The 14321-nt window shown below is 41.2% G+C and overlaps 1 protein-coding gene across 1 annotated transcript in view; it reads right to left on the bottom strand.

The window, feature by feature from the left end:
* LOC149284806 (A-kinase anchor protein 7-like) overlaps window positions 1-13923 on the bottom strand; it is a 117193-nt gene extending 103270 nt beyond the window's left edge. Inside the window, exons 1-3 of the mRNA XM_089496219.1 lie at window positions 13822-13923; window positions 13489-13555; window positions 3882-4073 (exon numbers count right to left, since the gene is read on the bottom strand). Of these exons, the coding sequence (XP_089352345.1) occupies window positions 3882-4073; window positions 13489-13555; window positions 13822-13923 (361 nt within the window). The remainder of the gene's footprint in view (window positions 1-3881; window positions 4074-13488; window positions 13556-13821) is intronic.
* Window positions 13924-14321: the final 398 nt, after the last annotated feature.

Genomic DNA, 14321 nt, shown 5'->3' with positions numbered 1-14321 from the left:
CTTGACCTCACTATACATTCTGAAGAGCCAATCCAAGTAGTTTCAGAAAGAGCTTTGATGACATTGCATACTGAGCATTTACATTAGATTTTGCATTACACAGGGCAACTCAGCCCTTCTTGCTAGCAAAACTTGCTAGTGCTGGTCCTTAATGTTAAATAGTTATGTCATGTGAACTCTCCCTTTAGCAAATACATCTCATGGTTTTCCATGTTTTGGAATCTTAAAATCTACTTTCTTTAAAAAAAAGTAAATTTCAGGGAAATTTCAAAAGTTTAACATACACAATTGAATCATCTTATTACATATAACCAATTGGTAAAATACATGTAAAATTCTCCATCATAACAAAAATGCAAAAAAGCATAGCTGTTAAGAATTTGAATGTACTGTTCTGAATTTCTACTCTACAAACAAAATGTATACAGTGTATATTTTTTTTTGCAAAACATGTAACTTTAGAAAACAAGCAATTTCTGCATTTGAAAATGGTAACTCACTTAATAATTTATCTGTGGGTCTTGGCACCTGGCACTGTAGTTTCATTTTCTTTTTTCTCATCCTTCTTTTGTTCTTCTGAGTATCCTCTTCTTTAATGCTTTCTACTTCCTCTGATAACCAAAGAAAAGGAAATGTTTTTTAAGGTATTTTATTATTTTATTTTAGCTTCTGCTACCTACAAAGCCATCTCACATGGCTAACCATATCAATGTCACCTCACAGCCATTGAGAGGGTCCATGTCCAGCAAAACATAAAAACGGGAAGCAGAATTCAACATGAAATTCACAGAACACCATTAACTAACATGTAGTATCACTGCCAAATATTACTAGTTGTACGCAGAGAAAAATAAGTAATTATCTAAACAAAACCAATATGCTAGTTTTGTTAACCCCTTAAGATTAAGGTTGTTATTTTTTTTTTATTTGTGTACCCTTCTTGACAATGTCTGTTTTAACATTTCTGTAGTGTTTGTGTTTTGGTGTAATTTTCTTATTTCTCATTTACTGTACCCACACAAAGTATATATTGTTTTTTCAGGACAAGTAAAAACAAATTTGTAAGATTAATTTCCACAACAAACCAAGGTTTGGGACTGGGCGTACAAGTGGCAGATGAGGGTCAACATAGATAAATGCAAAGTTATGCATTACGGTAAAAAGAATTAAAAATGCAAACTATACTATAAATGGAATATCCTTGGGGAAAACTACCAATGAGAAGGATTTAGGAATAATGGTAGACAATAGACTTGACAACAGTGCGCAATGCCAGCAAGCAGCTGCAAGGGCCAATAAGGTTTTGGCATGCATAAAAAGAGGTATTGATTCACGGGAGACAGATATCATCTTGCCTCTTTATAGGTCAATGGTAAGACCTCACCTTGAGTATGCGGTACAATTCTGGGCATCAGTCCTTATAAAGGACATTATGGAACTAAAAAAAGTGCAAAGGAGGGCTACAAAATTAATAAACGGATTGGGAGATACTAGTTATGAAGAGAGACTAAAAAAGTTAAAATTATATACATTGGAAAAACGTCATCTTAGAGGGGATATGATAACATTATATAAATATATGCAGGGCCAATATAAAGAGCTCTTCAGTGACCTGTTCATTGTACGAAGAACAAGAGGCCACCCTCTGAGACCGGAAGAGCGGAGATTTCATAGACGACAAAGGAAGGTATTCTTCACAGTAAGGACAATAAAGGTATGGAATTCACTGCATAAGGAGGTGGTGTTATAAAATACATTAAATGCCTCAAAAGGGGTCTCAATATTTTCTTAGAAAGGCATGACATCCAGGGCTATAAATAGAATTAATATTTTAGAGCTTCTTGATCCAAGGAGAAATCCGATGTCCTTTTAAAGTCAAGGGAATTTTTTCCCCTGATGGCAGAATTTGAAGTAGCTGAATTAGGGTTTTTTTGCCTTCTTTTGGATCAAGAGTAGGAAGGTTAGGTAGAAATGTTGAACTTGATGGACTTAGGTCTTTTTGCAACCTTATGTACTTATGTAATTATGTAAGGTCAAGGACAAAACAAGTTTTGGAGCTCTCCAACATGGGTTATATGCTGATTAATTCCCTGCCTCTATAAAGTTAGCCTCCTGGATTCACTGCTGACCATCACAGGTTACAAGCTGCAGCCTTGAAGTTTAAAATAATCGAATTTACAGGAAATATGGTAAAGTTCCAATTATATGCAATAAATCAATTATATGAACAGCAAGTCTTCCAAAAGGCCAGGGGAGGGCTGGCAGCCTAAGGCCTGGGGGGGCAACTCTAGTCAAGTGGCCCAATGCGCCACCAAAGCAGCTGCGAGCGACATTGAAAGCGGCCGTCATGCGGCAGTCACTCCACAGGTGCCTAATGAAATTAAAGCGGCCGGCGTGCACGCACCGCGCCGCCCAATAGCCGTGCCTCAGCTCTTTATCCCACCCCTTTTAAGATGTGGGACGAAGAGCTGAGGAATGGCCATTGGGCCTGACTGCCGCACGAAGCAAGGGCGTATCTACAGTATTTGGCACCTGTGGCAGATCGTGTATGTGGCACCCCCCACACACACACTGCCATGAATGTTCATCTGCCGGACGCCCGGCCAGCCCGCCGGCCCGGATTCAGGGCGGCCTGGGGGGCAATTGCCCCCCGGCCCAGCCCGCCCATGCAAAAGGCCCACTAGCAGGGCCTGAAATTGGAGTCTTAATTGCAGTGTTATGAACAGCAAAAATGTGAGGCTTATATTTTTGCACCACTAGCAGGAGTTGAAATTGGTGTCTTAATTGCAAAAACATCACAATTAGGGCACCCAGAAAAATGCACAGTATGCATGCAACCGACCTAGGCATCAATCATCATAGGACAGCGTTACACAGTTTTTCATCACTTTACCATTAATAGGACACCTTAGGACCAGAGACTATTTACCTCTGGCTCTGCCCTATGCCTGACCCACAGCAGCACCCCTCTGCGACCACCATCTTCGCTACAGAGAATCAGATATGACATCATACCTACACTTCGTCCAAAAAAAGCAGACTACCACCCTCTTGACCTAGTTGTCCAAGGCCAGAATACGTCGCTGGGTAGGACACTATAACACTATTGCATAAAACACCAGGCAGCTTGCTTTTCAATAGATAATAACATTTTGTATCACTAGGATTAGTAGGGAGGTCAGATACCTACCTTTTTCTGTGTGTGTGCCTGTGAGTGTTGTACCTAGCAATGTGTGTTTTGTAGGTTTTTGTTACTTGAACCACAAGTAGAATAACTTACATAAAGCTTCACCTTGGTTCCTTTTTGCCCTCAATTTCTAGTCTTGTGTGCCAACTTTCCTATGTGGACTTCAGACACTCGAGGGACATACTAGCCGTAGGTAACTGTTTGTTATGTGGTACATGAAGCTGCAGTATTGTGGCAAATAGACTTTATTTTATTATTACATGATTTCAAAGATAATTCATGCAATCTGAGGCATCAATATGACTATACTGCATGCTGTGCCACTTGTACCCAGCTTTTGGGTATTCTCCAGGAAATTAACTAGACGATGGTCATGTTGATTGGTAATAAGAAAGTCATTCATGATAATAAAGTATTAGCTTCTTGGGCAAAGTCTATCCCCACCAAATACATATGAATGATTTAACGAAGCTTTAAAACCCTGCTTCTTTTTATCACTGTACAGTACCAGGCATGAATAAACTCACAGAAGTGAATGCCATTCTCTTAAATGTTCTTTTACAATTAAGTATTTTGCTCTGGAATAAATGAGGGCTCAGGTATAATACTATGTTTCCTGAAATAACTCATATACACATATTGTCACTTTGCTACTAGCGGCACAACGTAGTGGTACAGGGGTCTGTTCTCAGACCTGTCTCATCCTGAGCGGTGGAGCAGACCAGTTCTTCTACAGCTTCCATAGCCTCCGCTTGGGGAGGTTTCATGATTAGTGTTTTCTTCATAACCGGAGAAGGAGATTCCCGACTGAGGAACCAATGACGGGGTGGTGGGGCACGGATGACGTCACGATGAGAGCGGCTCACGGCGGCGCGGAGAGTAACCCCTAACAGGGAAGTAAACAGCCCGCGTTTCGTTCCCCCCATGCCGTGCACTGGGAGGTACGGAAACTCGCGGAGGACAAACAACGGCGTTGCAAATTTATGGTCGCCTCAGCGACGGCTAGTGGTACGGAAGACATTAGAGTTTCGGAGTTGCCGTGTTTATAATTATTATTATCATCTTAATCAATAATGGTTTATCACAGAGTGAGTATAGGACCAGCAATACGAAACGAATACTATGTTATGAGTACTCCAGTGTCCCATGAACAGAAGGGAATGAAAATGGATTTACTCGTGTTGTAACATTATTTTCTTTAGGTAGAATGTTGCATTTACCAACGTTTTCAGAAGGGTTAGTATTTTGCAACAAAGTATATGCGACACTGACACACCATCAACCAAACTGTTCTCAGCCACACTGATCCAGACTTATACCGTATTTGCAACATAGGCCCCTCTTAAACATGACGATGACTCTCCCAGACACACACAGCACTCTCAGCCAAACACACACAATATGTTGAACTAAACAGTGCACTCAACACAGATCACACTGCAACCTCACACATACACATATGACACTTCACCACTCACAGGCACACAGATCACACATCTTACACTCTACTGGTTGCTATGGAAATAAGACCACTTGAAACTTTTCACCAGAATCATATTTTATACATGACCTCAAGGCCTAACATTAAATACACCCTGCAAACCACCCAGAGAAATAGAGGATCCTTGTAATTTTAGTATTTTAATAATCATTTTTGGTTTTTAACGCAAAAGACTTGTGCATCCAGATTCGTAGAAATTTTAATTTAACCCCTTCGTGACAAAGGCTGATTTTACTTTTTGTACCCTTCGTGACAATGGCCATTTTAAGAATTTTCTTCTTTCCCTTTTACTGAACCCACACACATTAGATATTGTTTTTTTCAGGACAAGAAGGGCTTTCTTTAGATGACATTGTTTTGATTGTATCATATTATTTACTATTAAAAAAAGTATAAAATATGGTGAAACATTTAGAAAAAAATTACTGTTTCTAACTTTTAGTTGAAACATCTTTTACTCATCTATAAAAGGTAATAAAAAAACCTGCTAAATAGATTCTACTATTTGTCCTGAGTTTAGAAATACCCAATGTTTTTATGTTTTTTTGCTTTTTTCTGCACGTTATGGAGCAATAAGTACAGGTAGCGTTTTGCTATTTCAAAGCCATTTTTTCAAAATCTGGTAATTCTAACCCCCATGTGCCATTTCGTGTATCTTTGAAGCCGGCCAATGCAATTTACCACATCAAGTCATGTATTTTTGAAAACTAGACAGCCCAGGGTATTCCAAATGCTAGTATTTTAACCCTTTCCAAGCACTTATTCTACCATCAGCCTTTGTCAAACTTTATGATAGTAATTTTTTTGCATTTGTTTTTTCACACACATTTTATGTCAGGTATGAATAAACAGGTCACTATCATAAAACACACCAATATGTGTTTAGAAACATCTCCTGAGTACAGCGATACCTCACATGAATGATTTTGCCTGGCTGTTTGGGGGCAAAAGGGCCACATTTGGGGCATGCACATTTTTCAATGTTGAACTTTGGCATTTGGGGATCCACTGCCCATGCCCTATTTGGTACATCTTTGAGCCGGGCCATTTCAGTGTGCCCAATAAAACCATATATTTTTGAAAACTAGACTCCCCAGGATAATTTAAATGATAGTATTTTAACTCTTTCCATGCACCATATCTACCACCAGTCTTTGTCAAACTTTGTGGTAGTCATTTTTTTGCATTTGTTTTGTCACACACATTTTACTTCAGGTATGAATTAAAAAGTTCTTGTATATGTCACTATCACAAAACACCCCAATATGTGTTCAGCAACATCTCCTGAGCGCAGTGATACCCCACATGAATGATTTTGCCTGGCTGGGGGCAAAAGGGCCACATTTGGGGCATGCACATTTTTCAATGTTGAACTTTGGCATTTGGGGATCCACTGCCCATGCCCTATTTGGTACATCTTTGAGCCGGGCCATTTCAGTGTGCCCAACAAAACCATATATTTTTGAAAACTAGACACCACAGGGTATTTTAAATGCTGGTATTTTAACTCTTTGCATGCACACATTTTACCACCAGCATTTTTTCAGTTTGCAGTAGTATTTTTGTGTGTGTATTTTTCCCCCACACACCTACTTTATGTATGAATTTACAGCTCCTGGTATATGCCGCTGTCACATAGTAACATAGTAACATAGTTCATAAGGTTGAAAAAAGACCAAAGTCCATTAAGTTCAACCTATATACATATTGTGTCCCTACTGTATTGATCCAGAGGAAGGCAAAAAAACCCTTATGAAGCAGATGCCAATTGCCCCATACCAGGGGGAAAATTCCTTCCCGACTCCAAATATGGCAATCAGAATAAATCCCTGGATCAACGTTCTGTCCCTATTAATCTAATATCCATAACTTGTAATATTATTGCTTTCAAGAAACACGTCCAGGCTCCTTTTGAACTCTTTTATTGAGTTTACCATTACCACTTCCTCTGGCAGAGAGTTCCATAATCTCACCACTCTTACTGTAAAGAACCCCTGTCTGTGCTGGTGTAGAAACCTTCTTTCCTCCAACCGTAGAGGATGTCCCCTTGTTATAGACACCCCACATGACACCCCAATATGTGTTCAGCAACATCTCCTGAGTACAGTGATATCCCACATGCATGGGTTTGGAAATTAGATGTGTGGCCATCCTTCCCCCCGTGTTAATTGGGACCTTGTTGAACCCGGCCAATTCAATTTACCCCATCAAATCAAACATTTTTTAAAAGTAGACACCCCATGGGCATTTAATATGCCAGTATTTTAACTCTTTCCATGCGAGAATTGTTTTAAGCTAATATGCTAATTTTAGGACTTGCTCACAAAAATCTATTTTTTATATATATATATTTACTTTTTTTTTTTTTTTTAAATTTAACATTTTTTTCGACTTGAAGGTTCCCCTGATAGTGACATCAGTGGGAAATAATTTTTACATTTTACTGTTTTTTTACTATTTTTTTCTAATTATTATTAATTTTATTTTATTTTTATTTTATTTTTACTAATCACACTGTGATTAGAAAGATGAGCTCCATTGACTTGCATGGTTGAATGCAGTACCTGTATTCAACCTGCAAGTGGAGCCAGAGTTCTCTAGAGGGTCTGGAGACCATCTAGCGAACTTTTTCGTCTTTATTGTTTTTTTTCCCGGGCCGCCGCCATCTTGCTGATGGCGAAGATCACCGGCAGCTGCGGCTGTGACCGCTCTCCGGAGCGGTCACAGTCCATCCCAAGGTAAGTGTTTGGTGTTGCTGGATGCCTCCTGATCGAGGCATTCCAGTGACACCATCAATGATCGCCTCCTAAACGCTTTTAAAACGGGCGTCCGCCGCCATACAAAGTATGGCGGATGTTGACGCCCTGGGGAGAGGCCAGAGATGGCCCCTTTGTGCCGATCATGGCGTTGCTGAATGCCTCGAGGTCGAGGCATTACAGCAACGCCGTTTCGGTGCAGAAAGCGAAAATAGATCGCTTTCTGCACCCGTTTAAAGACGTGCCAGTCCTGGCACGTCAATTGTCGTTAACGACTTGAATTTCGGTGACTGGCCCAGACCGGCAATTGTCATCAAGGGGTTAAACAATTTGTGAATTCATACAAATGTCCGAAAACCATAAGGGACACCAATGAAAAAATGAAAACAAAGCTCTGGTCTGACTACAAGACTAAGATCCAGATCCCCTGCAGCGCTGCAGGGAACCTGGAGCTACCTCTCTGGCAGCCAGTGGAGGTCTGTCCGATGCGCGTACACATCCTCCACTGCTGCCGGGAGCTGGCGTCACATGATCTTCCGGTGCTCATTCATAGAAGCCCCGGCAGAAGTGCCGACAGCAGCAGCGGAGGTTGTCTGCGCGCATTGTGCAGACCTTCACCAGCTGCCACCACTACACACCAAGGAATCTGAAACACGGGGAGAAGTCTAAGGAAGCACTGGCAAATCGGGGCGGGTAAGAGTGGCAAATGGGGGGGGTATAAGGGCTTTCTGGAGGCGGAGTGGCATATAGGGAGTTAAAAAGAATATCAAGGAGGCAGTGTGGCATATAGGGGGTTAAAAAGAATATCAGGGAGGCAGTGTGGCATATAGGGGGTTAAAACAAATATCAGGGAGGCAGACTGGCATATAGGGGGTTGAAAGGATTATCAGGGAGGCAGACTGGCATATAGGGGGTTAAAAGGAATATCACAAAGGCGACTGGCATATAGGGGGTTACAAGGAATATCAAAGAGGCAGAGTAGCATATAGGGGGTATAAGGCATTTCTGGGGGCAGAGTGGCATAAAGGGGGGTATAAGGCATATCTAGGGGGCAGATATGTATAACTGGGGGCAGGTTGGCAAATAAAAGGAAATAAAAACAAAAAATGCATTTTTCTCAATCATAGTTTTTATTAAATATGAAAAAGATTACATGTGAATTAATATTTACTAGTAAAACTTTTTTTTCCTATAGGGTAGTCTTATATTCAGGCTGTTTCTTTTTTCCTTATTTTTGTAAAATTTTGTGGGGTCGTCTTATAATTAATTGACCAAATACGGTAAATGCATTTTAGAGAGTAATGCTGTTGAAACATTATATATATTAGGTTTAAAAGCTATGTAAACAAATCACATTAGTACAAATCAGAATTAATAATAATAATAATTTGACTCCTTGATTACCAGGGCTATTTTACAGTACAGGACCATAAAAGTAGGACTTTTTTAAGCCATATTCATATATGTAAGACATTATTCTTATTAAAATTTTAAAAATGGGATAAAAATATTCATATAAATAAATTGTACATATCAAGTCAAGGAAAAATCTAATTCCCCACTAACTAATCCCCACCACTAACTACACAATATAGTCAAAATAAAATATTTTCTTTTTAAACCTGGGTCTCAGAGAATCACTGTATGTTACTGTTCCCAGTCTCTGTCCTGCCCACGATCACAGTGAGAAGGACATAGGCAGAGATCAGAGACAAAAGGCGGTCTTTACAAGTATTGCCTTTGTCATCTGACTGTATTAGGGTGACTACATAGGCCATGTTGTCCAGGATATATATGATTTTCACATATTGCCCCTGCAGTATGTGGGATGTATAGACTTATGAAAAGGAATATTAATATAATTACAGTATTTGCTTGATTATAATCTGAGTCGTCTTATAATCAGACCTCAAATAGGTCTGACTATGAGACTAAGATCCAGATCCCCCGCAGCGCTGCAGAGGACCTGAACCCCCCCAACTTACCGGTGCTTCTGACTCCCCGGTGTGTAGCTGTGGCAGTGTGTAGACATCTACGTGATTTGCGTAGACAACTTCCGCTGCAGCCGGAAGGAGGTGCGGTTAGCAGCGGGGGTTGTCTGCGTCCACAGCTGGGGAAGTTCTGCGAGATGGAAGCAGACAACACCCGCTGCTAACCGCACCTCCTTCCGGCTGCAGCGGATATAGAGGGTTAAAAGGCATATCATGGGGCACAGTGGCATATAGGGGGTATAGTGGCAAGCCTGGGGGCAGATGTGCATAACTGGGGGGGCAGGTTGGAAAATAAAAGGAAATAAAAACAAATATTTTTCTCAATCATAGCTTTTATTTTTTTTAAAAATAGTTTACATAGTTTACATGAATTATATAGGGTCGTCTTATATTCAGGCTTTTTTTCTTAAATTAATATTCAGATTTTGGGGGGTCAAATACGGTAAATTCCTTGCTATATATTTATCTGCTTTCTTCAAAATAACCTATGTAAAAATAAAGTGGGGAGGGCCACAATTTTCTGTTCTTGCCTCGGGCACAAAAAGAGCTAGCTATGGCTTTGCCCTCCTCGCTCGGAATCTTATTTAAAGTCAGTGACATATTTAGTTCAAAGCTGTTTGGGGGTAAAGATGTCACTGATGACCTGTTTGGGCCCACAATGGCACTAACAAGCTGTTTGGGTGCAAAGTTGGCACTGACAAGCCAGGGACAACGTTGGCACTGTGGGAAGTCAATTACATGGTGAAGTCCAGGGATCCAAAGAGTAGTCGTCGTAGAGAGTGATAAGGGTATTATGTTTGTTAAGGGGATGAGTTAGCAATATAGCCACACCCATCTGCGGGCAGCAAAAAAACTTTTTGCACCCAGGCGTCAGTGACCTTAGAATCAACTCTGTGTAGAAGCAATCACATGCAGGGGATCCGCTGTAGCCTGACCGCTCTAGTCAAGGAGCAGTCCGCAACAGTAGTGTCCCCATTAACCGCAGCTGTGACATCAGACTGCTTTCAATAGATGAAGTACCAAGTGCGACATTGGTTCTGTAGGGACATTTTTTAATGATGTATATGGTATATCATTGGTAGTAAAGGGGTTAAGATTCTTAGGGAACAAAGTTCATTTTTAAAAAAATCCTGTTCAATGTAACTTGTTATAACAGCAGTCTGTAATGAAGTGCCTGGAGCATGAAACAAGTTAAGCAGAAGTATTTTGAAAATATTTCCAAATATGGTGTTGCTGTAATGCCTCCATGTCGAGGCATTCAGCAACACCGAAAACTCCCTCCCCAGACTGTCCATGTGCGATCACCTCCTAAGTTAAAACAGTGTGGCTGAAATGTTAAGTGACACCTAAACCCACCCCAGGACGGACTGTGACAGCTCCAAATAGCGACCACAAGCATCATAGCAAGAGATGTTGCCTCTAGCAAGATGGCAGCCCCCCACTAAAAAAATAAAGTTCCCAAGAGGGTCTCTCCTGAGAATTCTGAGCAGGTACTGCATTCAACCATGCAAGTCAATCCAGCCCAGCTTAGTAATTATAATGTGATTAGTAAATTATATAAAAAAAATAGTTAAAAAATACATTAAAATGTGGCAACATGTAAAAGTAATTCTTCAGTGATGTCGCTAACCAAAAAAAAACCTGCCATGAAAAGAATTTAAATACTAGCACTTGAAATACCTAGTCTAGTCTAGTTCAAAAATTATATGCTTTGGGTAAATCTAATAGTCCAGGTTCAAATATGTGCCAAATAGGAGATGGGGCAGGATACCCACGTGTCAAAATTACAATTTAAAAAACTGAATTGAAATACCCGGGGGTAGTTTTAAAAAAAATATATGGTTTGGTGGGGATAAATTTAATTGGCCTGGTTCAAAGATGTCCCAGATGTTGGGGCAGGATTACAAGGTTTGAAGGAAAAAATTAAATTAGGTTTTAACATAGCAAAACACTGCTTGTACTTATACCATTGCACACAAAAAAGATAAAAACATTGGGTATTTCTAAACTCAGCACAAATATTAGAATATATTTAGCAGTTGTTTAACGTTTGTAGATAAGTAAAAAAAAAATAAAGAAATAAAAAGTCAGAAAAATAATATTTTTATAGTGAATTAGATGATATGATCTAAATAATGATATCTAAGGAAAGCCCTTCTTGTCCTAAAAAAACCCCCAACAATGTATAACTTCTGTGGGTACACCGCAATTTAAATCATCTTGCATGAAGTTAACAGCCACCCATGAATCCCATCAAACACATCTGCTGCTAGGCAAGCAGAAGTAGGGGAGGAAAACACAGTAAATACTGATATAGGATTCTGCTGAACAAAGTAAAATGTAAGGTGACATTCAGCTGTTATGATTATGAGACCACATCAAACTTTGCACTAGGATCATATTTCATACCTGGCCTCATTTGTCTTTAAGGCCCAGCATTAAATGGATCTTTGTGATTTTAGTATTTTAATAATACTTATGTACAACTGGCAACTAATGTTTAAGCATTATAAAACTGACAGTTCTGGCTGTGCGGTTCTAGTTCACCTAAACATCTCATTTGTTCTTGTCATGTCAAGATTTCACTGTCATTGCGCTCAGCAGTTGCCAAGGAAACCAGCTCAGGCGGTGCATCAATTTTTTATTTTTTTTAATACTCATGATATGGAAAACGGATATAGCTGTATTAGCCCAAGAATAGATGGATTCTTCAGTTAATACCTGTAATTGAGCCATCATAGCAAAAGATGGACTCTTCCATAAACAAATACATTGGCAACAAATATATAAACATAATATAAATAAGAGGTTTTCGTTGTATGAATTGGCCAAAGCATAATTTAACTGACCCGACATCTCAAGGCACGCTCTCAATAGAGTGAGAACCTACTCTTAACTCTTACTGTCATGCTTTTTCTGGATTCCTCTGTTACTAGGTGCATGGTCACCAAGAGGTGTATCCTCCAATGCATTTTGTTTCTATGGTTACCTTTAATCCTCTACTCCTCCCTACAATTAAGGATCAATCACCTTGCTATATTACCCCACACCTCCTCTGATTCACTGCTTCCTGATTGTGGAGCTGTCAGTGTGCGAAGCTGTCTGTTCATTGGTTGAATACCTGGATCCAAGTGCCTTTGACCTCTGCCTGTTTTGTGAACGTGTTCCTGTGCTGCCAGCCCTGACCTGGCATCCACCAGGCTACAATGTTTGCCTCATCCTATTCTGTACCTCGCCTTTGGACATATTTTGTGCACTCACTCACCTTCCTCCTTACTGTTCCATCTCCAGTAAGTAGGTTTGGTCCTTACTCCATCCTTCCTGGTAAAAGACTCCTAGCATTAGACCTACATAGTGGGTACACAAAGCAGTTTATACTGCTACCAAAACCTTATTGCATGTATTAGGGGAGGTGCAAGTACCCCTTCTCCCAATTAACCTCTGAACAGCAAGCAGCAACCAGACAAATGGGGAGCCAACAACCTCAAATATGTGCAAATAGGGAAAAGGAAAATGTCGGTGCTCAAGTAAGAATTAGAGATGCAGAAGAAATGTCCATATACGCCTAGGCAAATATCCTGTGTTGTCTAATTCTCAAAAATATATGGCTTTATCAGGTTAAATTAAATTATGGAACAACCATGCTGACTCTAATGCGTCATAGACTATTACATTTGAACAGGTGAGGAAACCAGGATCCAGGGAATGAGGTATCAGTCTCTTTAGTGTGCTCAAAAGGTATGGACGACTTGGGTAGGAGCGGAGTAGACAGCACAGTGCAACAGACAGTATTGTCCAGCAGCAAGAGTAATCTGAGTACGTAAAAACAATCCGGGTCGGGAGCACAGAGATCAGCGTGGTCAAAACACAAGCAAGGGTCGGTACCGGGTATCAGGCAGAGAATGGTCAGGCAATCCGGGTCAGGAGCAGAGAGGTCAACAAGGTCAAAACACAAGCAAGGGTCGGTACCGGGTATCAGGCAGAGAATGGTAAGGCAATCCGGGTCAGGAGCAGAGAGGTCAACAAGGTCAAACTACATGCAATGGTCATTACCAGGTATCAGGCAGAGAATGGTCAGGCAATCCGTGTCAGGAGCAGAGAGGTCAACGTGGTCAAAATACTAGCAGGAGTCGGCAACAGAAATCAAGCAGAGAACACCGTTAAGCAGGTAAGTACACAGCGCAGTCGTTAGAACAACTGAGCACTGAACAGGTATCAGTGCTCAGTTTTTAAATCAGCCTCTCTTCTAGGGTGTGGGAGAGGAAGGGGGGCGTGCAGCGTCCTACACGTCCTTCATTTAGCGGCGGTTCGTTCCTGTGAACCGCCGGATATGAGGGAGCATCTGCACTGCAAAGACTCTGCCCGTCGTGGAGGGAAGGTAAGTACCCGCGGGTACTCGGGTGACGAACTTCGGACGGGAGTGTGACGCAGCGGGTACTCGGGCGGCGTGCTCCGGATGGGACCGTGACATAGACTCATTAAAGCCATCGATAAAATTCCATGTTTGAAAAAACAAATTAAGCATGTTTTAAATTTGAAATTTTAATGTCCCATGACCCAGGGGTCGATATATACAGGGCCGGCCTTAGAAGTGTGCAAGCTGTGCGGGCGCCATGGCAGCAGGAGCGCCATGCGGCCGTCCCATCACCAAGGCCAGGGCCGCGCCGAGGCGGCAGGGAGAGGAAGAGAGAGGTGCTGAGTGGTCACGCATGAAAACGTTTTCAGCAACCGCTCAGCCTCCTTTGTCTCCTCTGCTCCCTACCACTGCCCTGACTGCGGTGGTGGGAGCTCGAGGCCTTGTTCGCGGTGCGGCGATTCATGATGAGCGCTGGAATATGACGTCATATCCCGACGCTCAGCAGTGAAGCTGCGCACGCCGTGGCAGG

Source organism: Sceloporus occidentalis, unplaced genomic scaffold (genome assembly GCF_023333645.1).
Source record: "Sceloporus occidentalis isolate IW3139 unplaced genomic scaffold, rSceOcc1.0.p SCAF_88, whole genome shotgun sequence".
Classification (NCBI taxonomy): Eukaryota; Metazoa; Chordata; class Lepidosauria; order Squamata; family Phrynosomatidae; genus Sceloporus; species Sceloporus occidentalis.
This window is presented reverse-complemented; position numbering and strand designations above follow the sequence as displayed.